The 27,481-nt window shown below is 44.9% G+C and overlaps 1 protein-coding gene across 1 annotated transcript in view; it reads right to left on the bottom strand.

Annotated features, from left to right (window-relative positions):
- Window positions 1–27,481, bottom strand: part of Vstm4 (V-set and transmembrane domain containing 4) — an 84,877-nt gene that overhangs the window by 6,212 nt on the left and 51,184 nt on the right. Inside the window, exons 6-7 of the mRNA XM_021181981.2 lie at window positions 17,371–17,477; window positions 16,022–16,083 (exon numbers count right to left, since the gene is read on the bottom strand). Of these exons, the coding sequence (XP_021037640.1) occupies window positions 16,022–16,083; window positions 17,371–17,477 (169 nt within the window). The remainder of the gene's footprint in view (window positions 1–16,021; window positions 16,084–17,370; window positions 17,478–27,481) is intronic.

The following is a 27,481-nucleotide window of genomic DNA, read 5'->3' as shown; positions in this document are numbered from 1 at the left end:
CTCCTCCTCCTCCTCCTTCTTCTTCTTCTTCTCCTCCTCCTCCTCTTCCTTCTCCTCCTTCTCCTTCTCCCTCTCCTCCTCCTCTTCCCCCTCCTCCTCTCCCTCCTTTTCCTCCTACTCCTGATTATTATCATCACCATCATCATCATCATTATTATTATTATTTGTTGTTGTTTGTATTGTTTTCAAGATCCTCAGATGTCCAAGGCCTTTGTGTAAATGTCACGTTCTGTGTGTTCACGTTTGTCCACACATGCTCTTGTACACTTTAAATAAATTCACCCCTAGATGGATTACAACATGAGGTATGATGTAAATTCTCTGTAAATAGTTGCTACACTGTATCATTTGGGGAGAATAATGAAAAGCCAATAGTGAAAAGTCTGCCCAAGATCACTACAGATGCAATTTCCCCCTGTTACTGGTTGAGCCTACAAGATGTAGAATCTGTCACCTGTGTGCAGCTGCCTGGACCTCACACACCTGGATCCTTTGTCCTTTGTCACCTGTAATCTCTTTTCATACATTTTACTTGTAAGGGAAGATATTTCCTACAGCTGGAGGGAGGGTCTCTCCACAGTGGGTGACAGAGAAGATACAGTGAAGCATCCTATATCCGAGGCAGCAAACTCTTCTCTCTGGTATCACAGGTTCATGGGGAGGGGAGGAGAGCTTTGGCATGGTCCTCACCTGCCTGCAGAGCTGAGTGACAGGAGGAATTTGGACCAGTTCAAATGCCAGTTTCTTGACTTTGTTCAGTTCTACCATCAGTGCACAGTAACAATAGTAACTAGCGAATTAGTCAGTTTTGAGTGTGTAAAGGAAATGCATATGAGTGTTTGGGCACAGCCCCTGCCCCGTAGAAAGTACTAAATGCATGTGTACTGAATAAGGCACCATTCAGACACCATCATTTTCAATCTGGCAAATTAAATGACATCTACTTATACACATTTTGAATCCTTCACACATCAACAATAACTGTGTGGGCCATGTAGGCCAGGATATTTTTTGACAGGAAGAGATTCTGGAAAATTAGTTATGGGCGGAATTGGGCCCCCCTGTCAAATCCCTAATGTTGTTTATCCCACAGTACCTTCGAATGTGAGTGAGGTTGGAGATGGGATTTAACAGGTTAAGATGAGGTTGGTAGAGGCATTGCTAATCCACTGTGACTATTCTTTATAACATGAGAGCAGGACACAGGACACTTAGAGGGATAACACAGCCATGTTGATCTTGGACTTGAAACCTCTTGGGGAAAACATATCTCTGGGGTGTGAGTTACTTGGTTTATGGAATTTAATCATGGCACCCTAGTATACTAATCTATCAGTCACAGCAGAGACAAGGAGAAGATGCCTCCTTTAGGGGAAAGAACAGATGAACTACCTTCCCATGGGTGGGCCACTAGTAGGACACGGCGAGTCACCTTCAGGGGGGAATGGGAGGAGGAGCCTAGGTTTACGGCTTCTCGGTGAGGAAGCAGATGGAACTGGAAGTGGAACTGGAAGGTGCTGGAACCCCTTCACACAATCCTCCCAGATGCCTGGGCTTCAGCATCTGTGTGTTTCCTGGGAAGAGGGATGGTGAGCTCTCTGAGGGAGGAGTGACTGACACTGGCTGTTAGCAGCCAAGTGAACTGTGCTCCACCCTGCCCCCCAGCCTGGGGCCGGAGCTGAGCTGGAACTCACTCTCACTGCACATGTCTGAGGGAAGAGGCTGATTTACTGCCAGGTTTACTGTTTTCTGTGCAGTCACTGCCCCCTCCCCTGCCACCCACAGTTTAACAGGCCACTGTGTTGCTGCTGTTGCTGTTGCTTCTCTTTCCTTCCTGTGGAAGACACAGGAAGCAGCAGAATGACTGCAGAGATGGCGCGCACTTCAGCAAGCCCTCGTGCTGAGGTTTGGGACATGCAAACCTCACGTGAAAGTCAGGGAAATCTTATAGAAAAGGGCTCCTGATCTAGGGGAGGGCCCCTGTTACATCTGTGCACTCAGATCTCCTGAGCAACCCCTCTCTCTCTCTCTCTCTCTCTCTCTCTCTCTCTCTCTCTCTCTCTCTCTCTCTCTTTCCCTCCCTCCCTCCGCTGAGGCAGCCAGAATGAGGATTGAGCCCATGTGTTCAGGGTGGCAGAGGAAATGACGGCAGTGCCTGGTCTCCGACCTCAGGAAAACCCTGAGGCAACCAGGGAGCCATGTGGCTGGGTCGTAGCAGGTGCTACTATAAACATGCACTTTTAGGCGACTTTTGTGGGATTTTCCCAGTTTTTCCAGAGTAAGTATCTCAGAGTGGGACATCTGGGTCATACGGCAAATGTCTGTTTAGCTCTTATGAAACTGCCAATCATCCAGAGGGTACTGCCTGCCCTCCCACCTAAGGAGGATGCACTTCACAAGCTTCACTTCCCTAATGCCTCTTAGTTCTTCTTTACTCCTTTTAGTAGGTGTTAGGGGGCACATAATGCCTCATCCTTGGGGAACCCACTAATCCTACACTCAAATCCAAGTTGTCATTGCTGACTACGGAGCCACACACTGCATGATGTCCCAGGATCACCCAGGCTACAGTTTGGATAAACTAGGAAGTCTTTGCATCCTAGGTGTAAGGGTGAATGGATGGAAGTTTCAGAGCCTGCTCTGGCCTGCCTAGCCTCATTCATCTACTCCACCAGTGGTGAGGAGCTAGGACCACAGAACCAGTATAGGCTGCCTCTCTCTGCTCTAATTTAAGCAGTCTCTGCCCCAGTTTAGGGTGGTGGTTATGGAAAGTACACGCGAGGGGAAGAGACGGCCCGACTGCTGACACCAGGAAAACCAACCTCAGGAGATCCGTAAGCTACGCATCTCTTCACAGCACACATGCTTCAGGCTGCTAATGTGTACATTCTGGGGATTTCATCTTGTGCATGGGTTTCCATGGAGTCAACTGAAAGTTTCTCTTCTGGGCAAGCAGAGATTTAATGATCTCTTATGCAGACTCCTGCAAAACAATACTTTCTAGCAGAGAGTGCAGCTGGATGTGCATGTTGAATTAACTTTGCAGGAATAAGAGAGAAATGCAATTGCAACGGCTGCCCGTTGCCAGTGTGAAGAGTTCAGCCAGGTAATACTATTACCACAGCAGCCGATCGATACCCAGGACATGGGAGCTCTGCGCTCACGTCACCTTAGCACTCCAACAAGAGATGGAGTTCTACAGAGTTGCAGAATCAGGGATCCACTTCCCCAAGAGACCACAAGAATTGTCAGCAGCAGACTTCCTCTTCTCCCTTCAAGTGCTCATTTTTTATTCAACAGAGAAAGAGCTAGAGAAACACAGTCTCCCTGAAGCCCCGGCACACAACCATGGCCGGCGAGAATGCTGCAGCTAAGTGTTTAGCACATCGTGCTCTCCCAGAGTCCACCCAGAGACTCTGGACTCTGAAATCCATGCTCAGGAGGGGAGAGTGTGACCATATCGCAGCCAACATGCCTCGGACATAAACTTGGCCCTGTTGAGTGGCTGGGGTTGTTTCCAGACATACACATTGGTATTTATGCAAAAAGGATCTAGAGTTTTCTGGTGTGTTTTAAAACAAAAATAGAAGAGGAAAACTAATAAAAAGAAATATTTTTTTTTTTCTGAGACAGAAGAGTTAAATGGTCCAGAGTGGCTTTGAGAGGTAGCTCGGTGTGTTGGCTGAGACTTGGTCCTTTAGGGAACAGAACTCAGCAGTGCATTGGTAAGTAACTTTCACTATCCCATTCTGTTCTCACCTCTGCCATGTGAGGTGGGCCAACAGTCACACTCATGTCACAGACACGTAAACAGCTGTTAAAAGCAGAAGGCTGCGGGGAGTGCTAACATGCCCATATTCCTGACACTTGGGATATGGCAACAGGGGAGTGGTGAATTTGAGGCTAGGATGGCCTGTACCAAAAACCAAACAAAAAAATGGCAGAAAACCGTTTTATGGTATCAGGCACTTTTGGGTTCAGAAGTCTCCATCCTGCCTGGAACCTGGCCCCTGGGAAAAGCACATGAGCAATACAATATCTTGGCGCAAGGTAATGCACACAGTTGGGAACACATACTCTGACTCTAAGTGAGTCGGACAGGGAGACAGCAGTCCTTTGCCCTAGAAACAGGCATCGGACTCCAATGGGGAAAGGAGCGAAGGACCATTAGGTCAACTGCATGAGGCTTGGATAGAGACTCACATCACTCGGCAGGCAGGGTGAGCTACAAAGGTAGGGTCTGAGGATGAAGGGCAGGGCCTGTCTCATTCTCATCGGACAGGCTTGGTGTGAGGAGGTGGAAGACCCAAGGACACAGCACAAGGCTCTGCAAGGACAGCCACACAGAACTGCCACCAATGAGAGAAGTCAATAAAGGGACAGGGAAGAATCCTCAGAAAGCCTCCAGGTTCTTACCTTCCATTTTCACTCAAGACATGAGGCTTCCAGAAGGGGAGCTGGTCCACCTCTGACCTGTATGGGTGCAGAGGATAAGGAAGCAGGCTCTGCTGTGGCCAGCGTATGTGGGAAATACATGCTAGATAGCTGCGAGAAAAAGCCGAGGGTGAACGGGAAGAACTGGAGACGCTCAGGTGACTCTGAGTCAATCGCCAGGTCAGTTCATGGACTCTTTGGAGTAGAGGATCTCTGTTCCAGGAAAAGAGCATGCTAGTAACCTCTGAGATGATTGGTGGTGCTGGAACCAGAGGTCCAGGTGGACCAACAGCTTCAAGGCCTTGCTTCAACCCACTTGCTCTGTTGCCTCAGCCTGGGGGTCATATCTGTGTTTCTCACCTTGATTTCCAACCTCTGTATGCTTACATATGGTCTGAGGGCCATAGCACATAGTTCAGTGTGCTTTAGGATTACAGAAAACAGAAAAGTCTGAACTCAAGAAAGAAGTGGAGACAAGGATTTCACCTATTGAAGTTCGTTAACATCTCAGACTGGACTGGCCAGGATGTCCCCAGCCAAACAAATTCACACAATGCTTTTGAATCCAAGGAGTTCAACGGGCATTTATTAAAGGACATCCTCAGTGTACGTTCAATAAGATGGAAGGCCACACACCCAAGCTAACATGTATTGGGACAGTCACAAGGTACCGTCTATCTAGGTAACATGTTGAAGCCAGCATAGAAAGACCAAGGATAAAGCTTATAGGTTCAAGATTTTAAAGATTGACAGATGGATGCCTCTAGAGTTTACAAGCCATATTGTGTGAACAGAAATATGATTATATATAATGGTCTCAGTGAGGCTTCCATACTTGAAGCCTCTCCTGGCTTCACAGTGACTGCTCCAAAAGCTGATGTAATTGTTCATCTTCTTTCCACATGAACCAGGAATGCGGTATCCCTGGTGCCTTCCCAAAGTGCTTTTACGGGCAGCCACGCTAGAGGATGCTTTTGCTTAGAAAAAGAGTGTTTGGTTATCTGCTTCAATCAAGACATAACCCAAGAATGAGACTTTTAACCTGATCCTCACATGCCCTGTCACTGGATCACACAAGGGTCTCTATGGTGGTTGGTGCTCAGGAGCCTTGCTCTCAGAAACAAGAAGGCTGCCATCATAAGGACTTGTACAATGCCTCTTACTGGATGGCATTCAAGGACTGGATGCATTGACTCATGTGATACCCACAGAGGAATTCTTCCCAGAACTGCAGGAAATGTTATGTGTGTGGCCTACAGTTACTGTTAGTACTAAATATACCTAGTGGTGTGTGTGTGTGTGTGTGTGTGTGTGTGTGTGTGTGTGTGTGTATTGTAGAAGTATGTGATATAAGCTTTCTAAATAACAAGTTAAAGCATTGCCTGGAGCAGGCTCATCATCTGTGACCTGTAATGCTCACATGAAGACTCAGTGTCCTTATCAGGCTCTCAGGACCGTGTCCTGGGCCTCTCCTGAGCTTGCTCCATGTGTCCTCCTTGCAGACCAGATTTCCAGCCATACTAGTCTCTGTGCATTTTGTGGGCACAGCTGGGCAGTGCTCTGCGCTGAGGGATGGCTTTGAGCCCTGTGTTCATGCCATTTCCTCTGTCGAGAAGATTCTCTCATGTACCAGGGTGAATGTGTTATCTTCCTCATCAAACACAGTCCTTCCTTGCTCCCTGCCTGACTCTGCTATTGCCACAGCATGTAGTGCTCCTTGGCACTATCAAGTCCCATCCTTTATCTTGTGTCTTTTTCCATTAGACTGTGACAATAGAACCTAATAATTCCTGGTGTGATGACAGCCCTATGCAGAGGGGACTCTTGCAGTCACCTTTATACTGCATGTGCAGAAACGAAGACAAACACCTGTTTGTGACCAGTGCTAGTACATACCAGACTTGGTATTTAATTCCAGCCTCTAGTGACTTCTTCAAATACCTGAAGGTTCATGGCTCCACCCAGTAGGAGTTCAGCAGCAGGATAAAATGAAATAAGCCCGGAAGGGTAGTGTCTCTGTTTGGTTTGTGCAAATGTGCAAAAACCCAGAATTCACTGACTTAGCTAGGCTAGATGGCCAGTGAGTTTCAGGGATCTGTTTGTCTCTGCCTCACACCCCAATCAAGCTGGTTAAAAATGTGCTGCACCACAACATTATGAACTAACCAGTACCCCAGAGCTCTTGACTCTAGCTGCATATATATCAAAAGATGGCCTAGTCGGCCATCACTGGAAAGAGAGGCCCATTGGACACACAAACTTTATATGCCCCAGTACAGGGGAATGCCAGGGCCAAAAAAATGGGAAGGGGTGGGTAGGGAAGTGGGGGGGGAGGGTATGGGGGACTTTTGGGATAGCATTGGAAATGTAATTGAGGAAAATATGTAATAAAAAAAGAATGACAAACCAAGGTAATAATTGTAAACAAGTTAATATAAAAATAAAAATGATTGAATAAAAAAAGTGTGCTGCACCATGTCTGACTGTGTGTGCATGTGTATGTGAATTTGTGTGCATGTATAATATATGTGTATGTACATCTCTATGCAGGTACACATAAAAGCCTGAGTTGACAGTAAGAGTCTTCACTATTGTTCTACAAAGTATCCTTTTAAGACTAGTTCTCTCACTAAGCCCAGAGTTCACTAATTGATGAAACTGGCTGGCCAGCACTGGGGCATCTGCCAATCTCTGTCCTGCCTGGCCCTCAGGGCCTGGGTTACATGTGTGTACAAATGTTTGCCTTTTATGTCAGTTTCTGGGAGTTGAACTCAAGCCTCAAGGCTTTCAAGATGAGAAATTTACTGGTAAATTTATCTTCCCAGCCCAGAATGTCCATCTTCCCAGCCCAGAATGTCCATTTAATTGTGTGAATTGATTAAGACAATAAAAGAAAACCATCCTGTTATCGTTTTAAAAATGCTTCCAGAAATGTCTCCTACCTTAGGAAGAAGGCCCAGAACTGTCCCTCATGAACTCCTTTCTCTCTTTCAATACTTCTGGGGACTCTGCTACAACATACAACTGAGTTTTAAGCTTCGAGAAAAACATAGGCACATGGCTTTCAGGTTTAAAATACAATCAAGATAGATGATAGGTAGATAGATGGATAGATAGATGGATAGATGGATAGATAGATGGATGGATAGATAGATAGATGGATAGATAGATGGATAGATAGATAGATAGATAATAGATAGATAGATAGATGGATAGATAGATAATAGATAGATAGATAGATAGATAGATGGATAGATAGATGGATAGATAGATAGATAGATAATAGATAGATAGATAGATAGATAGATAGATAGATAGATAGATAGATGGATGGATGGATGGATAGATAGATAGATAGATAGATGATAGATAGATAATAACTAACATTGAGTAAAATGTGAGGAATCCACCAGTCTTGTCCTTTGTTGGCCGCAGAATAAAATGGGGAAACATTTTTTGGGAGAGACAGGACAAACTCTATCAAAGCAAGAGGTCTGTGTTACACAATAACTCCAAGTTTAAAAATGTCCCTCACAGAAATGCACTAAATAAAGGGATGTGTGTAGAGATATTTTTCACCAGAACAGCTTTCCTAAATGTGAAAAATAAGCACAACATATATGGCCAAGAGTTGGGAGGCTGAACGACCCCAGGCAGTCAATCAAGAAGAGGATGAAACTCAATGAATGGTGGGAGAGGTGTGCTGGTATGAAGTCCACAAAGAACATTTCAGTTCAGAGAAAATGTGCAAGAAATGTTCCTACTACATGAAACAACACTTCAAAGCAGAGCCATGCTATCCTACAGCCATGACCTACAACCACAGTTAGGTGGTCATAACATACTTTAGGGATCTAAGCCAAGACATGGATGGGCTCTTGTGTATGTATGCATAGACAATACTTAAAAGTATTTAACAGAGACCATGACAGAAAAATAAGAGCTTAGGGAAGGAACTGCATTTTTTATTTTAACATGTAAAAATTCTGAATTGCCAGAGTAGTCCTCCCTGTCCAATAAGGTCAGGACAGAAAAGATGCCCTAGAAAACAACAGAGTTAGCTGAGCATTTTTGACAAGAGTAATGGGCTCATGGTGAGGGAAATAGAAACTTGTCACCAAGCACCTGGTTGGATCAGGTGTGACACATGCCAGCAAGGGAACATGCCACCACCTCATCCCATCTGAGACAATAAAGGAGTTGTCCAAGAATTAAATGTCTCCCCTTACTGAAAGTAATAGAACAGGGTTTGAACATGGAACAGGGACAGTGAAATATCCTGCTAATCATCATAGTCATCACCAACCGTACCAACCGTACCGCAATCATCAACAGTATATCCATCACCACCAGTACAACCATTATCACAAATACAACCACCACCACCAGTATAACAATTATCACCAGTACAACCATCACCACCAGTATAACTACCATCACCAGTACCACCACCTCTATCCTCGCCATTACCACCAACACCATCACCTTCATCACCAATTTATCACCACTATCACCACTGCTGCCATCAGGATAATCATCACCATCACAGTAGTATTGCCATGGTATACAGGGCACAAACTGGAGAATTAGGATCAAAACTAAAATGACAACAGGGACACCTGATCATTTGTGGAATTCACATTACAATATGCAATGTGGACAATGAATGCATATAAACTACATTAATAGCTCGCATTCTCTGTCTTTATGTTCACTCTGAGCAGAATGTCCTAAGGCTATATCCAACTGGGTTTTGGTCATCATACATATGTATTGATCAGTTTAGGGGTTGAGAATTTAACCCATCCATAGAGCCCAAATTTGCCTTGTAAACATAAAGCCCCCGGTTCAATCTCCAGCACTGGGGGGAAAAGACAAAATAAGTTCGTCTCTAGATGCATATAATTATAAATTATAATTTAATTTACTCAGGGAAAGCATCCCTCAGATGCACCATTGTTTGCCTGAGCTCAGACTCTAGCACAGGGTTCCTTCCCGGTACTCTGGATGCATGTCTTAGCTCAGACTCTAGCACAGGGTTCCTTCCCGGTACTCTGGATGCATGTCTGTCTTAGCTGTGTTGATGGTTTGTATTCCTTCTTTCCAAAAATGGCACTTCATTTCTAGCATTCTCCATTTGAGATTGAAAAAGTCTTTTAATAACAACTCTAAAGTACTCTGTGTTCAAAACTGAGCTTTTAAATGAAATAGGCTTAAAAAACATCAAATGTGAGCAGAAATGATATTGTTTCATGAGATTACAAAACCAAAATAGAGCAAAAAAAGTTTCAGAAAAAAATTTCCCAGCAGTGCAATGATCTTAGAAATGAAGTGCCCAATAAAGGCAGCAAATCGGCTAAGCCAAGATTGAAAGCAAGCCATGGTGCTCGGGGAGGGACAGTTCCTGCAGACGCAGGGGGACAGGCTGTCCAAAAGGAGGTCCCACTTGACTTCTGTGCACAGGGTGAGCTAGACACCAGGAGAGGTCACCTAAGGGCAGAGACTGCTGGTCATCCCGGCCTGCCTCCCACCTGGGCTCTTCTGTAGTCTAGCATCACCTTTGCCCTGTGGCTCCACAGCTCAGGTTCTGCTCTAGCCTAGCACCTTATACTGTCTGTCAGCCTTCCAAGAGCACTGGGGAGAATTAAGGTGGAGGCTAAAGGGGGATCTGAATGAACCAGCCATGCAGCCAATAAAGAAGCTCTCTTCCCTTAGAACCCAGAACCTCATCAGCCTTCACAATGGAGAGGCAGCCTCCATCTGTGGCACTTCTGTGGTGGGACTCTTCCAGTCACCCCAGTGATGTTCCCAATGAGTACTTAATGTATTAATTTGTCTTAAAAGCGTCCTTTACCACCACCCATCCCCTCTGCTTCCCTGCTCCTCTCTCCTCTCTGCCTCTCTCTGTCTCTGCCTCTCTGTCTCTCTCTCTCTCCGTCTCTCTTCCCCCCACCCCCCCCACACACACTACACAAATCATCAGAGCCTCAATCTACTGCTCCTGGCTTCTCAAACAGCAGAAAGGCTTCCGACCTGCCTGATGTGTATGGATACTGCCGTGTAGCTGAATACTCTTACAGCGAAACAACAGCCCCATGTCCCGGGTGAACAGACTCCCTAAGCAGAGGATGCTCTCATTTCCACTCTCGCTTGATCACTTCCGGTTTCTGGAAGCCCTGGCGCCCGCACTCCCCCCGAGGAGAGGCCCATGAAACCAAATGACTTCTGTTTACCCCACTCTCCTCCATTTCAAAGCTTCAGCATCGATTCTCTCTCCAGTCAACATACATAACTCCCCGTGACAATAACGGCATGTGCATGTGCACCAAGGGGGGCATAGAATTTTTATCTCTGTAAAAATGGTACTAGCATGGTACAAGCAAAGTTTTTGTTTTTTTCCCAAGGCTTTTACTTGGGGCAATATATTGTACATGTGGTTGTGGGTTTTTTCCTTCTTTTTAATTTTAAATTGAGATTATGAACATATTTTATGCAGGTTAATATATCCTTTTCATGTAAAATTTAGCTGAAACCAGTTCTAGCACATTAACGACAACAAGAGAAATTCTCTGGCTTATTATAAACATCCTTCAAGAAACCTGAAAAGCGTGTCCTCTGGAAATAATTTTGTTGGGATCTGGAATATTATTAAAATCCTCTCAGAACTCTATCACTGGTGCCTAGTGGGCCTCACAGCTCTTTTCTACTACTGATCAGAGGCAACATCCTTTTTGGCCTTGGCAATATGTTCTGGATGATGAAAACAGGGCTGGAGGAAGGGGCTAGGTAAACACAGACCAGCCGCAGGGGCCAGGCTGATCGCTGCATGATTTTCAAACATGCAGGAAGAAGCAGACTTCTTTTGGAGTGGATAGCTTCTTTACTCACCACTGAGCATTCTGACCTTTGGGTTTCCGTGGGAGGAGATAGTTTACTGAAGACTTTGGAATGGGTAAGAATACTGTCAAATTACTTATATTACACGTATTTAATGTCCAGAACATACAAAGTACCCCACAACGTGCTCACGCACTCCGGGTGTGAGTATGTGGGTGTGTGTGCCTGTGCAAGGAGCAGGAGGCCTCAAGGACAAACCTGGTGAGGAGCAAACAGTAGCTCTGGAGACAAGGAGGATGGCATATCCAGGGCAGAAAGCCCTGGAGAGAGAGCTTGGACTACACCGGGCCTTCGTGTTCCTGGGGGTGCAGGCAGGGTGGGGTGGGATCCAGGAAGCAGTGACAGATGATGATGCCCCCTGCCCTCCCACTCACAGGAAGCCATGTTTCATGTCAGAGGCAAGAGGGAGCCATTGGAATATTCTAGTCAGGGAAATGACGGTGTTGGAGCAGTGTTAGGAAAGCCCCAAGGCAGCAATGCAGTGGATGGATCGGAGGGAATAAGACAGGCTCCATGAGACACACTGGGAAACTGTGGTAATTAAGCCCACAGTGTTCTTGGTTTTTCTGTCTTCAGCCTCTTGCTCACAAGAACTCATTTTCTCTTTGGACAGTTGGGGTGGCCTGACCCCTCGACAACCCTGGCCCGGGGGGCTTAATTACAAAGAGGAAGGTCTCAGGGGTGAATGTAGAGGAGCATCGGATGCCGAGTGGGGCAAGTGGTCATCCAATCTATTTAACCCTAAAAATGAGTCTCAGTCTGTTTCTCATTAATTTGAGGGGCTCCTAACCTCACCCCCTTCCTGCTGCTTCCCTCCCTTTAAACTTGCTTTGCTTCCATATCAGACACTATTTTCTTCCCCTGCCTCATCCTCTAAATCAATAAACTGGACTAAGAAAAGATAGCCGGATACACTGCAAGAGTTCTCTGATTAGTCTGAAACAAGGAAGTAGTTGCAATGTTTCCTGGAAGTATGGGAATTATTTCCACAGACTTCCAAGGCAACTTCCATGAGAGTGCTTGACAAGGATGAGGGGGCTGGGGGTTCCCAGAGGTTTCAGGGAATTTTTTGAGGCTGAGTTAAAAAACAAATAAACAAACAATAGGTGCATCTGTTTGCAGAGTGTTCTGCAAGCCTAGAGGGTTTGCTATGTTTTGCTTTGATGTGTGACTCTGGTAATGAGACTGGGGCCCTTAGCCTGCTAGGTACATTCTCTGCCTCTGAACCCCACCTCCAGGCTACACGTTTACTTTTCTGAGTGTGTTCTCTCACTCTCCAGAAGATGAAAGAGTCCATGGGTTAGAATAAAGACTCACTTCAAACACGCAGACTACTATGCAGACTGCACTGCCAGATAGATGGCCAGGAAGAACCCGTGGTCAGGGACCTCACTGCCTGATTGGCAGAATTTGGAAAGAGATCTCCACATCTGTTAGTCTTTAAATGAGGGATAAGGAGTGCAGTTTTGATAGCTTGACTATAAAATGCCTCTCTGTAGCTTCTCTTCTTGTTTATCATTTCCCTAAATAAGCAACAAAAAACTTTGCCACCACTGTTAATCACTAAGATATGCATTTCTCATAAGCTGTCGTGTCATCTTAGAAACACTAAGAAAGCATTCCAACCTCCGGATCTCGGAGTGTTGCAAGAACCAGGATTCATACTCGTCATCTGGTTGACACTATAGTCTAGACAAGTGGCGGGGATCCTAAGACACCTAGAAGAGAAGCTGGTATACAGTACATGATCAATAAGTGAGTAAAGGTTCTTAGGTCGGCCTTAGCCCTTCTTCTCAAAGGAGAGTTTAGATGAGTTTTTAGAAAGAAGCTTTGTAGGGTACTGGTGCCTTGGACCCAGCCAGGACGCACCCTTTTATAAAGTATGGCTAACTGATCAGCAATAAATGTAAACACCTAACTGGTAGGAGCATATACGTACATACTTACTTACTTATACACACACACACACATATGTCTCTGTGTGTGCATGAGTGCATGTGTGCATGTGTGTATGTGTGTGTCTCCAAATTATTGTCTAAATTACCCATTAAGGTCTGCGTGAATCAACAAGTAGCTATTGACTTAAGTTTCAGCTACCATCAAGACTTATTGATCTGAGAAATAAATATTGATCAAATTGAGGCTGGAGGTCAATGCTAACGTCCTGGGGCAATAAATCTTAATATTCATCCAGCTCTGCAGATACTAGACTTGGCAATTTTGACTCTAAAATATTGGCTCAGAGGTTAAGATTACCCATCACCCCTGAGAGAACTGAGCTTCAGTTCAGAGCATCACACTGGGGGGAGGGGGGTTATAATCATCTGCCACTCCAGTTCCAGGGCATTTGATGGTCTCTTCTAACCACATATCTGCAAGCACCATAAACACATACATACATGTACAGGTAAGACACTCCTATACATAAAATAAAATAAATACAATACAAAAGGGAGCTTGGGCTCATCAAAGCAACAATCGTTTTGTGATATGTATATATAACCACCTTGATCTACCTTCTGGTGAAGAAAGAGCTTCCTATGCTGACCATTTGTGGACATTTTATATCTTCTCATATTCATATAGAATATTTTTCTATAATTTCTTATGTCAATAAAGAAACCTTTATTAAGAGCACTGGCTGCTCTTCCAGAGGGCCTGGGTACAATTCCCAGAACCCATGTGGCCGCTCACAACCATCTCTAAGTCCAGTTCCAGGGCCTCTTCTGGTCTTGGGCAGTGTGCATGTGGTGGACAGAAAGATATGCGGACAAAGCACTCATACATTAGAATAAAATAGAAACATATATAAAGAAATCTTTAGTTTGACTACTCATTGAAGTAAGTCTGATTTTTAAGTCCCTGTGCTGAGTTCCCAGCTAGGGAAACTTATCAGTTCAAAGGGTCAGCAGTGCGACCTTGTGATTGGGACTACAGTCACTATTTTAAGTGCTGTTGCATCCAGTCTTCTGAGAAGTCACAAAACCAAAAACCACTTAAGACAGCAAGTTATGCCCATGCATTCTACAACCAGGCTCATGTTTAATGGATAAAGGATAAGGGCCCAGCAGGCTGTGACTGTAGAGTAAAGGAAATGATTTGATTCAAGACTGGTGACTGCCACCCAGCTGACTGGGAACCGCATCACTCCCTGTAAAGGGAGTGTCCCCGGGTCCTTACAGATAAAACAGGCCAATGAGGGACAAGCCTTACAGTGAGAATTAGATATAATCATCTGTGGAACCCACATGCATTCATGGATTATGTGCATATCATTGGGATACATCCAGAGGACTCCAATAAACTGCTATCTGCTGTGACAGACATCGAAACAGCTTTGACTAACTTTTTTTTTCTTTCACACACACAACGCATACATCTGCTGAACCATGTTAACAACAAAACAAACTGCAGATGATTAACCACTAAAAGCTACATAGATGGATGTCTATGCACATACTGATATCAAAGGAATTGGTGAATATCAAGGTGGGGAACGAGGCTGCTCCTTCTTGCAGAACTCTGAGCGATGAAGATGGAAAGGTCAATGGAGATGCAAGACCATTGACACACCACAGCACATGCTTCCCTTCGCCAAAGTGAGATGATTGTGTGCTAAGTGAGCAGAAGCCTTGACCAAACTCTCTTCAATAAGTATTAACCATTGCGGTGGCGAGCAGGTCCACAAATTCTTGATGCCTTCCCTTTTGAAAGGTTGCGCCTAACTTCTTTTGCCTGCTTTGAGTGTGAACTGGTCATTGAGGCTGATGTCTGACATATATGGGACAGACAGTAAACACATCGAGGAACCAGGCAGGCATGACCTTCACCCTGGGGTGAAATGGGCATCACATCTAAAAGGACACACCCTACCCCATCCCCCAGTCAGCCTCAGTTATAGGCAGTCAACCTGCATCAGGAAATCTTAAAAGGAAAATTCCAGAATGAAATAATAATTCCTAAGTTTTTGAATAACTGCTTTAAATAAATCTTATGACAGCATTTTATAATTGATCCATGTTAGAATTGGACATTGTTACTCTATTGTCTTTAGTGTAGAAGCTAAACACTACCAGGGTTATGTGTGAAGAAAACGGAGCACGCATTTGTAGGGCTTGATACAGCCTATGGTTTCAGGATCTACTGTGGAGTGATGGGCTGTACCCCAAATGGACCAGCAACAGAAGTGCCATATGCACAGAATGCTACAGTTAACACCTTGAGCAAGCACCTCAGCCACCAGCTACATAAAATGTTCAGAGTAGGGGGGGACGGACATACTGAAACTCTAACCCCTCAAAATGACTTCTGTAAATCTAGTTATTTCAAAATAAAAATATTTGACATATTCTTCTGGAAAGTTCCTTAGCATCCCCTTCAGAGGGTGTTACCAGATAAATTAGAGCCAGCAGATCCGCTTCCTGTCTTATACCCTTCTGATGATGACGTGTTTGTTCTCGCTTTTGAGAGGTAACATTTATACTGAGAGATAACATCATTGGGATTATCTTGAAAGGTCACTCGGAGAGGTGAAGGTAGAGAAAACCTGACTCAAAATCTGATCTGAGAAGAGAAGATGCCTTTAGGGACAGAGGTCTTTTTAACATACCTAGATCCATAGAGTACTGTTTGACCCTTAAGCTGTTTTCTTGTGTTAGAGGGACCACAACAACTGGGAACAGTTACTCACCAGGGTGACTTTCCTCTGTGGTTTCAGCAGCTTTGGTTTGTGGAAAGTGGTGGCTATCGGCGCTGTGGAAGGACACCAAGTTTTAGCTTGAAATTCTTCCAAGGCTCTCTTAATGCCCACCTTCTGTGGGCATCCCAGACATCCTGTGTGCAGACAGCCAGAGCCTTCCTAGTCCCGAGGCAGCTTCTGGAGTAGGTATCCTTGGTTGCCACTAACTGGAGGATAATCTCACCCCCTCATCTCTAGACATGACACTGCCTCGCTTCAGCCAGGTCACAACTCATCTGTATTAGTTGCTGCCAAGTGTATGGGAGACAATCAGGAGCCCTTGGTCAAGGCTGAGGCAAGTCTTTCCCTGAAGACTCTCATCACCCCTAGGTGATCAGACCCAGTAGATGACCCTCACCTAGCCCTGTGAGCTCATTAAGGAGAGGCTACTGCCCCATCTTAGCAGAAGTAAACTAGGCTCTCCCTCCAGTGTCATGACTAGTCTTGACTGACTTGACTTGAATTTGGAGTTGAAAGCCTAGTTTCACAGTCTCCAAGTGCAACTTGTATCTTTTGTAACTGAGACAGTATCTATTCTGCAGTAATTCACACAATACAGAGGCATGAGCTCTGGCTCTCTGCCCCTTCCCTCCCAAAGTCTCACACTTCCCAGCCTTCCTTTCTGCCTTCCAGGTATGTCTCTTTTGACTTCTTCCACGGGATTCAGTGGGATACCAGCAGAATCCAGTTAAAGGATTAAAAATACACCTTGTCATGTTAAAGTTTTCTCTTATATCTCTATATTTTAAATTTGTTGAGGGTTAAACATCTGCATAGCTGCATAGGTCAGTCTAAGTAGTGTCTCTCCGTAGATGGTCTTGGTGGTTCTGCTAACATTCATGCCTTTTTTTTTCTTTAAGAAATATCTTTCTTGATTATTCCCTTTGCTCTAAATAAAAACACCAATCACCGACTAGAATGTGTATTTGTCAGCAGAATAAGTCTGAAATGTACCGCATACATCCTGAACACCTCAGAGTGTTCTTGCCCTTTAAGAACCAGGAAGACATTTCCAGCCCCTGCCTCACTTCAACATCTAAAGTCCACAGTAAATCCAGTATGGACTTCTCTGTGCATGTTGACTTACCTCAATGTCAATGCCCAAACCTATCCATGTCCCACACCATCTCAGTTTGCTATGTCTACAATCCAGTGGGATTGTTTGCACTATAGTAGCGCTGAGAGACAGGCCCTCCATCCATCCAGCTATTCCTCTGCCCTAATCCTACATTTGACTCCAGGACTAGCCCTGCACCAATCAAGGTGGCTTCACTTAGGAAAACTGCAGGCCAGGTTCTTACCTTTGGCAGGGACTGCAGGTGGAACATCTACCTTCTTCTTCTGCCTCTTACCCTTCTGTGGCTGCAGTGGGGCCAAGCTGGTCACACTGGTGACAGTCTCCCCTGAGCTGTAGAAGAAAAAGGCCTAGATGAAGCCAAAGTCTATTCACTGCTGAAAACCAGAACAGGAAAGGAATCAGTGCTCCCAAGAGCTTGTAAAGACTCCCAGGGCAGGTGTCCAAGAAAGAGCCGCCTCACAGAGAGACAGATAATGGCCCAGATTGTCTCCAGAGATGCCAGCAAGTCTGATGCTCTCACTTGGCCAAGATAAAGATGATGAGCTAGCTGAGGACTTATGATGTGCTCCTCAAAGTTCAAATTCCCTGGAGAAACCAAGGACCAGTGTGTTCACATTACTTAGGGGTGTGTGAACTGATGGTTGTGCCTACGTGAACTGGGTACAGTCTAGCTTGGCTACTAAGCGTACGATTGGCTACTAATGATGTCACCCAAAATGTACATATACTTGAGCTTGCTCTCCTACAGCCGGCATTTTTTTTGCTCATGTCTTTGTGTTCCATAATCCCAAAACCAAGTGGCTCTTAGTCAAAAAGAAGGGACTCCGGGAAGCAGCACATGACAGTGTTCAGGGATTTCTATAAGACCAAGGGGCTTGTTTCTATGGTGCCTTCATCTTTAGGACAGGCAAATGAGTCATGTTCCCAGTCAGCTGATCCTTTGGGCCACTCCAGTATCTGTTTGGTTCTACATGCTGTCCATGATGCGGATGACAAGCTTTGTATTAAAGAAAGCCGAAGCTCATGGATCTAACCTGCGAATGAGCAGTGAATGCAGCGAATGTGTGAGCTAAGCTAACTCCTCGCTCTTGCATCAGCCACTTAGCTTTCTGCCGAGGAAAGCCATACGAGGAGGAAAGGGCTTACTTCCACTCCCACTTTGAAGCCCTGTCCCATTGTGAGAGGGGAAATCATGGCAGCTGGTCACATGGCATCCATAGTCACGAAGCAGAGAGAGATGACTGCTGGTGCTCAGCTTCCATTCTCCATTCATTCAATCCAAGGTGTTAGCCCAAAGGACTATGCATGCTACTCTATTGGGATGCATTTCCATCTCAGTTAAATCTCTCTAGAAAGGCCCCACAGACACAGCAGAGGTGTATCTCTTTGTTGGTTCTGAATCCCCTGAGGTTGACAATGAAGGGTACACATCACAGCCTCCTGTGTTCTGTGCTTCTCTACATGTGTTATGGACCAGAGATTTCTTTGAATGGCCATTCAGTCTTGTTTCAATGCATCCCTATTCACTCCAGCACCTCACTTGGAAGCTCCCTGTAGAATCTTTTGTTCCCAGGCACAGGGTGCAGCATGTGAGATATGGTTCCCAAAAGACTATCTCCCCAGACCATGAGAGATCTCTGAGGTGCGGAAGGCCATGGTCAATCTCCCGATTATCAAAACGAACAGTCAGTAGAGCGGTAATTAGCATTGCAAAGGAGAGCCCACGTGTGTGAACATGCTAAACTCATCCTGAAAAGATACAAAGAGAGGGCACTCCCTTTCCCCTCCTGCCAGAATGGCAGCAGTCAGAGTTGAGTAAGGACTCTGGACAAGTATGCAGACCTTCTCTGAGTACAGCCTTCCCTGAGGAAAAACAACTTGGCAACATCTACCAAAAGGACAGAGCTTTGGACTCTGTCACAAGTAGTCTGGCTTCTGAAAATTCCTTGCATAAACAACCCTACGTATGCATGAAATGATGCATACATGACTCAGGCATTATAGCACTGTGCAAAATCTGCGCAGATGTTGGAACAGGACAACTGTTACCAGTGACTGGTTAAGTACAGTTATTCTTACACTAGGTCTGCTGTAGCTAGAAACAGAAATAAGTTAGTGACCCCATGTACTGAGGAAGTAAGATGCATTGTGATTCCAGGTCTTAGATACATTTCGAAGAAAAAAAATTCTGCTGTGAAATACCCCACACTTCATATCAAAACAGGGGAGACAAGATACAAGCTAGAATGAGCTTTCCTATGTGTAAAGAAATTTTATAATAGTCAAGGGTCTTGAGGTTAGGGAGGCTAGGTAATGGCACAGATGGGAGACAAGACAGAGAATTAGTGCTGGATACACTTATAACTATGTACAAGTAGATGTGTATATACAGTCACAGGCTATTGTATCAACAGTCCTAAATATTTAACAAAACAAGTAAATGAAGACTCAGTGTGGGAAAAAGTCCAAGTGTTCCCACTGGGATTCCCCATGGAGAGCTTATTTTCTTTGGGAACAGAAAGGATAAGTGGTCATAGCTGTAGAGTGTGGGGCCCGCTGTGTAAATGCACAAATAGCTAAAAGGAATGTGGGTTTACAAAACTCTGACCACCAAGCGCAAACAAGGGATTGCTTAAACACACACACACACAAACAGCTTGGATCCGTAGCCTTTTAAACTCTTGACATGTTTGTTTCTTTTTCTCCTCAAAGCAGTCAGGCTCATGGATTAAAATGATAGCTATAGACATGGAAATGAAAGGAAGTAGGACTGTTGTGACCAAAACATGAATTTTGTAAATATTTCCACAACTTTTTTCCCTTCTAAAAAAATAAATAAACTAACCAAAAACCCCGACTATTTTTAGAGTAGTTTTAGATTCACAGAAGGACTGAGAAGGGACAGAGATTTTTTTCCCTAGCATTTTCATGTTCTATACAGGCCCAGCTTTCTCCAATATCCCCAATATCAACTCCTCCCATAAATCAACTCACCAGTTAACGACTGGAGAGCCAGTGCAGACGGACCAGGACACCCACAGGCTAAAGGTAATGTTGAGGTTCTATGGGTTTGGACCAATATGCGTTTGCAGCATTATCATAGTAGATAAAGTGGCTTCACAGTCCTAAGAGTTCTCTGAGCTGTGCCTGTTCATGTCCTTCAGGTTCTGGAAACCACTGATGTTTGCTTTCTGGTTCTATATTCTGTCGGTTCCAGGACATTGTAGGGCTGGAAGCATGTCATGTGAAGCCTGCTCATACTGGCTTTTTTTACTTTATAACAGGTTGCTTAAAGCTTCTTTCTCCATGTCTTTTTTCTGGTTTGGCAGCATATATATATATATATATATATATATATATATATATATATATATCCAAATAATATCCCATGGTCTGGCTGTCTCATAGTTTACTCATCTATTTACCAAAATAATTATTGTTTCTCAGTTTGGGGAATGTCCTGGTTAGGGTTTTATTGCTCTAAAGGGACAACATGACCAAGGCAACTTTTATAAAGGTAAACATTTAATTGGGGCTGGCTTACAGTTTCATTATTACCATCATGTCAGGAAACATGGCAGCATGTAGGCAAACATGGCGATGGAAAAGCCAAGAGTTCTACATCTTGACCAGAAAGAAGCCTGGAGAAGACTGGATTCTGCACAGGGTGGAACATATATATAACCTCAAAGCCTACCTCCAGTGGCACATTTTCTCCATCAATGCCACACCTACGTCAACAAGGCCACACCTCCTAGTAGTGCCACTCCCTATGGGCCAAGCATTTAAATCATGAGTCTATGGGGGCCATCCCTATTCCAACCATTAGGAATAATTCCACAATGAGCAAGATTTTATATGACTAAACAATTTAACACTATATTTTATACATCTTTAAGAAATTGCATTAAATTTCAATATGATACCTTTATTTGTATTTAGCCTATATTTGTATATTTTCTGAGGAGATAAACTATATTTTACATAGCCATTCTTTAGTATATGAACATCTTATTCATTCTCTAACATATTTGTACAGAATTTCCCATTGTTAAGCAGTTATTTTTAAGTTTGCAGCTGAAATTTGGGATTTCCATGTTAGAGAGGACCATCTTCAAGGACACCTTTCTACCTGTTGTCAAAGCAGTTGCCAACAAGTTAGTGCTGGTTTGTGTCTGTCCTGTTGGTGAAGAACTGTCCCGCGTCATTATCTTTACCACTAAGTTTATCAGTTAGAGAATAAACATAATCTTTGATTGGCACAGAGGATGGCCATGGCCTGCATCTGTCTCCCTACTTCCTCATATTTATTATTTACTTAAGGCCTTAGACCTTTCACACAGGTTTGTATAGATCTCTTCCACCAAGCTGACACATTGATTACAACATTTTTTTCTAGTCCTCCTTTGTGGTGATTTGAATATGCTTGGCCCAGGGAGTGGCACTATTAGGAGGTATGGCCTTGCTGGAGTAGGTGTGTCACTGTGCATGTAGGCTTTAAGACCCTCATCCAAACTGCCTAGAAGCCTGTCTTCCTAGCAGCCTTCAGATGAAGATGTACAACTCTCAGCTCCTCCTGCACCATGTCAACCTGAATGCTGCCATGCTCCCACCTTGATGATAATGGACTAAACCTCTGAACCTGTAAGCCAGCCCCAATTAAATGTCCTTATAAGATTTGTCTTGATCATGGTGTCTGTTCACAGCAGTAAAACCCTAACTAAGATGCCCTTTAATCCTGGACTTATATTAAGTTCACAGTTTTCTTCCCTCTCTGCTAATATCCTTTGACAGTGTTTCCATTTTGCCTCTGAATTCAGATAGTATCCCCAGGACACCCCTCACACAGGAGAATTAAATGTTTCCACTTTCTCTTCCTTTTACTTGAGCTTGATTCTTTAGCTCTTTCATGCACAATTAATGTTTCTGTAACATCGTTTCTATAAACCTATGTCACTATGCCCAGAGGTTTTAGACAGCTGGAAAGTCACCAGCATTTTCTTCCAAAGCAGCAAGGCTGAATCCCACTAAATTTAGTTCCAATTCATAGTTTAACCAGATTTCAAGCACACAGTGAGTCATCACGGTGATGCGTGGGCCACACTTTTCTCTCCGAAGTCCTTTTCTCCCATGGAGCCAAGCCGGGAAGACTTCTCAACTCTGAAAACCCACCTTGTGATTAACTTACAAGAAAAGTTATGCTACCTCTTGAATCAGAACAGGGTTCCAGTTTGTCTCTGACACAGAAGGCAAGTGCTGTTAGTGACAGTCAAACCAAAAAGGATGGAAAACCAGGCCCGGAAACTCCCTCTAAATTAGAGGGCAGTGCAATCTGAGAGACGTGCTGTTTGTGGGGAGCTTGTTGTTAAATGGGGCTGTTTTCCTGACTCCAGCGTGGGAGAGGCAGGAGGTGGCACATGTGGTATGAGTGTCTTATAAGAGGTACCATGGTCCCTGCCTGGTCACCTCCTGAAGTTTCTGTTCCACAGTGGCAAAGAACCACTGCTTCAGAACTGGGAGAATCTTGATTTAGTGAACAAATGTGGAAGTGGGACAGAAGATGACACTGTAGCTGCAGAAATGATTCTAGATAAGTCATTCATTTCTACGGGCCTCCACCCTTCAGTCTATAAAATGGGTGAACAGTCCACTCCAGCTATGTCACAGGGCTATTATGATGTCAGATGGAATAGTGTGGACTCAGTAAGTTGGACCATTGTATTGATCGCTTTTCTGGTTGGGATAGGAACAATTTGAGAGAGGGGGGATTTTTTATGGCTCAAAGAGCAAAACAGTCCACACCAAAGTGGACCAGGAAGCAGGATGGGAATGGGATGGGGGGGGTGGTGGTGGCTTGTGCTCAGATCTTCTTTGCTACCTTTTATTCAGTCCAGATCCCCATCCATGGGTTGGCCTTGTGTGTACTCACAGCCAGGCTTGCCTTTCAGACACTCCCCCAACTTGGTCAAGTTGACAAATAAAATTGGCCATCCCAGGTATCCCAAGGCTCCGTATCTCAGACAGGAATCCAGTGCATGAAAACCACGTGAACATCTCACAACACTGCACTGAAAATAAGATGTCGCCGCTAGGGTTGCCTGTCCTGATGCTCGTTTCAGCCCCGAGGGAAGGACTGCAAGTGTCAACTTGAACATCAGTTTCTGCCCAGCCTAGTGGCCATGCCATGCCCTGCCACATGCTCCCCCACACTCATAGGGGTATCCTGCCAAGTGCAATGTAGGACAGACCAGGCAAGTAGTAAGGAGAGAAAGACTGACCCACTGACTAAAACATTGCCTCTCTAAGATGCCAATAAAGCTCGTGACCTCGATTGTGCAGGGCTTTGAACGGATCTTGGTCAACTTTCTTTTATTTGACTTTCAGAAAACAAAGTTAATTGTAATTGCTATGCCTGTGTTTGTTTGTTGCAAGCCACGGGAGAAAGGACCTAGGATCTTCATCCCTCTAAGGTGAGAAATCTAGACTTGACAAAGGCCTAGGTCCTTCCCAAGTAAGGGATGTGGAATTTCGTTCAGGTTCATTAACCCTGAAGCATGGACCTTGGGACTAGTCTGGACAAGAAAGAACTAGAAAATGAAGACAGAAAGATTGCCACTCAAGCTGGATTAGAACAGTCACTCTGGGATTAAGCCAGCTCCTCAAAGAGCTGAGACCAGAAGCTGGCATCCACACTCCGGCATGTTTTATGTTTTTACTAGCTTGAGTATGGCTCCTCAAACTTCTTCCCTGGTAGAAGAAGGATGGAGTCTTGGGATCTGGAACTGTGCCTGGTGCCCAAGACCAAAAGCTGTTCTGACCCAAGAGTGAGCAGAGGAGGACAGCTTGTTCTTGAAAACTGTCTGGAATGAGTAATGTCACACACCCAAACCGTGTACATGGTGGAAATTCTGCGTCTCTGCTTGAGATCTGGGAGCATTTGGGAGAACAGAGGAGGAACCTACAATACACCAAGCTGATTCCACCAGAGAACATAATTACAGCTAAGCTTTCTATACCCAACCACAGCCTCCATTGCTAACTAAATGTAACATCAAATCACAATTTTGATCCACAGCATGGTCCCTTTCAGTTGCCCTGGCCACCAAGTGTACACCCTGATACCGGCCACTATGAGACATGCTAGCTCTGGGAGCTGAGGAGCTCCTGTGAAGCCACACTACAGATGTCTAGTGGTAAGACCATCTTTCTGTAGGACCTGAGCATTGTGAAGTCTATGTTCCTTGAGGTCTGTCATTTCTAGCCTTCATTGAATGAGCAGGTCTTTCTTATCCCTGGGTAGAGATGTCTGTCACACGTTACCTGGAGATTTGTTATTGTCTGAAATAAGACCCCTAGAGACCAATGGTTTTGACACAGAGAACCCTTAGTAAGTGGGACTCGAGGAGCAATGTTGCGTGGGCCCAGCCAGCATCCATCTGAGTCTCCTGAGTGCTTCATACTTCACAGCATGGTGGAAGGTTTTACTTTAACTGATCTGTCCAGAAGTATCCATCTCCTCCACTTCTCATCCTGATGAGCTGAATGCTCAGCTTGTATCACAGGAAGGATCTATCTGTTCCTTTACAACTGGCTCTCTGGTCACCTCTTCAAGGTTGTTTGCACGTCACAGATACTACATGTACCATGAACTCTTTACTGTAGAATCTTTTAAGAACTGCTAGTTTCTATAGCTACACTGCCAACTCTCTCGTTACTTTTAGGACAATAAGAAATATTAGTAACTACAGAAACACTTCTCCCTACCAGTGCCAGCTACCACATATAAAATCCAAGAGCTCATGCAAATGGGACGACTTTTCAGATGTCTTACCCTAGGTTCCAGAGCCCTCAACTGCCATTAAAGTACTCAACGACAGTTGACATTGTGCTACTTAGAAGAGCCAGGAGCTACTTAGAGGTTGTGTAACTTCACCTTTAAGACAGGGAAATAGTCTCACCCTGCCGTGGTCTTATAACCATGACACATCTAGCATCTCACACTGTGTCAGGCTCATGACAATCACTTAACAATCACCACCAATGACTATCTTCAGTGTCAATGTCCTAACTGTATAGTTAGTGTGGAATCTGTCCTCAATGCATGAGTTAAGAGTCGGGCAAGTTGTGTTCTGTATATGCCAGGCTGCAGCCAGTGTCTCTAGAAAGGGCTGTCAGGGTCTGGCAGGCATTGAACACTACTTTTTGTTGTTTCTAACTTCCCTGTGGCCTACCTGTGAGCATACTCTGAGCACCAGGATAAAATCTGCTCCTTTGTGAGCTGGTTGCCAAAGCCTTTCCCCATGCACAGCTTTCTCAGGACCATTCATAGGTGGGTTACATCATCCAAGTTCACTGTTAGCCCAACCTACAGAGTGATCCTAGAGCCACTGAGGCCATCTGGCTCTGTCAGCAACGCCATCACTTACCTGTTCATAAATACTGCAACGTGGGCTTTGTCGGATCAATACTTGTTTGACCATAAAATATCCGAGTGCTAACTTGTAAGATCTTAGAGACTCTGAAATTGTACCTCTCTCTCCCTGAGACCCTGGCCATGTCACTTACTGAGTAAATCTCTCACTTTTATTGTCAGGGGATGTTCTGCTGGTTCAGAGAAATATAGACAATGCATATTAAATGGGACTCAAGATAACTATGGACTGTGACTGCAACACACCCTAACTTCGGTTTCTCTTGGACAGTGAACACCGCACACGTGAAGAAACGCTGGCTCTGGAGGCATGATGCCTATGTCTTCTTTGTGAGTATACACTGTCTTACACCCAGGAGATGGCGGACCTGGGAACTGCCTTTGCTTTCCTCCCAACTCTTTCTCTCTGGACAGCTTTTTAAATTTGGCCAGCACCCAAGAAGCATCACAGCTCTGACTAATTGCAGAATTTTGTTCTATAGCTGATTTTTCGAGGACTTTTTAGAGCCATTTCATGTGAGCTGCAGCTCTCATTGCTCACCTTTCAAGGGAAGGCAAGTTAGAATCCCCACAGAACTCTGAAATGCTTGCTTTGTTCTGGGACATCTGCTTCCTAAGGACACTCCGTCAGGGGAAAGGAAGAATGCATCAGTCCCATAGGCCAATGCCACACCTCCCAGACCAGGGCAGCTGGCAGCTTCTTGCCTCAGGACAGGACACAGTCGTGATAATAAGCCTTACTTCTTTTCTTTGAACTTTTCTTAGCAAATCATGGAACAGCCTAGAGTCTCCATCTTGGCAAGGTCACTTGGCAAGGCCCCTTTCCCTGTGACCACATTGTCCTCAGTGCCAGCATGTGGTCTCTTTCTGAGGGTCCCTCCCTGCCTAAGGGTTTCCTTTCCTGGCTCCTGGCCCTGGAAATGGCCTTGCCATTTTCCTTTTAGAAGGGAGTGATCAGAGGACAAAAATGGACACAGACCATGCCCCAGCTTCCACGGAAGCAACCAAAGAGGTCCCTGTCATGACAAGGATGGGTTTGAGTACCTGGGCTACAAGCCCAGGACACAGCTTAAAGCCAAGGTGAAGAAAGGAACTGACTTGTTCTCAAGCCAGGCACTGCAGGAGGGGGTCAGGACTACATGAGGCACATTAGGCTCTGATCAGGAGGATGAGTGCTCCCTGGACAGATCTGTGGTCATGGCTTGGCCCCACCATGGTTTCAGGTTGAAGGAGAAAAATGTTTTGTTTTGTTTTGTTTTTTTACAAACACATACATGTAGTTGATTCAGCAGAAAGCATTCCATGGAGAAAGCTTTGGGCTGGGCATCCACTACATCACTGGAAGCCCCCAGTGTGGCTGGCACAGGGGCAGAAATAACATTTGGGCAGAACGCTTTGACTGTGGTAGTTTGAATGATAATGGCCCCATAGGCTCATAGGGATTGGCACCATTGAGAGGTCTGGCCCAGTAGGGATGGGTGTGGCTTTGTTAGAGGAAGTGTGTCACTGGGGGTGGGCTTTGAGGTTTCAGATGCTCAGGATATCTGTTACAGGCTATGTGTTTGAACATCTTGTCTCCAGCTTGTTGGCTCTGCTAAAGAAGGTTATGGAACCTTTTGGAGGTGGGGCCTTGCTGGAGAATGTACATCACTGGGGTCAGACCTTGAAGTTTAACTTTCTCTTCTCTCTCTGCCTTTGGATTGCTGGCCCAATGTGACAGGCTGGCCTCATGCCTCTTCTACCATACTTTCCCCAAGAGGACTGTGTCCTCTCTAGACTGTACACCAAAGTAAATACTTTCTCCTCTAAGTTGCTTTTGTTGGTTATTTTATCAAATCAAAACCAACAGACAAACTAAGACTCCTGTTACTCCTCCCTGCTTCATTTGCTTCCTTGCCACCAT

Source organism: Mus caroli, chromosome 14, assembly GCF_900094665.2.
Source record: "Mus caroli chromosome 14, CAROLI_EIJ_v1.1, whole genome shotgun sequence".
NCBI lineage: Eukaryota > Metazoa > Chordata > Mammalia > Rodentia > Muridae > Mus > Mus caroli.
This window is presented reverse-complemented; position numbering and strand designations above follow the sequence as displayed.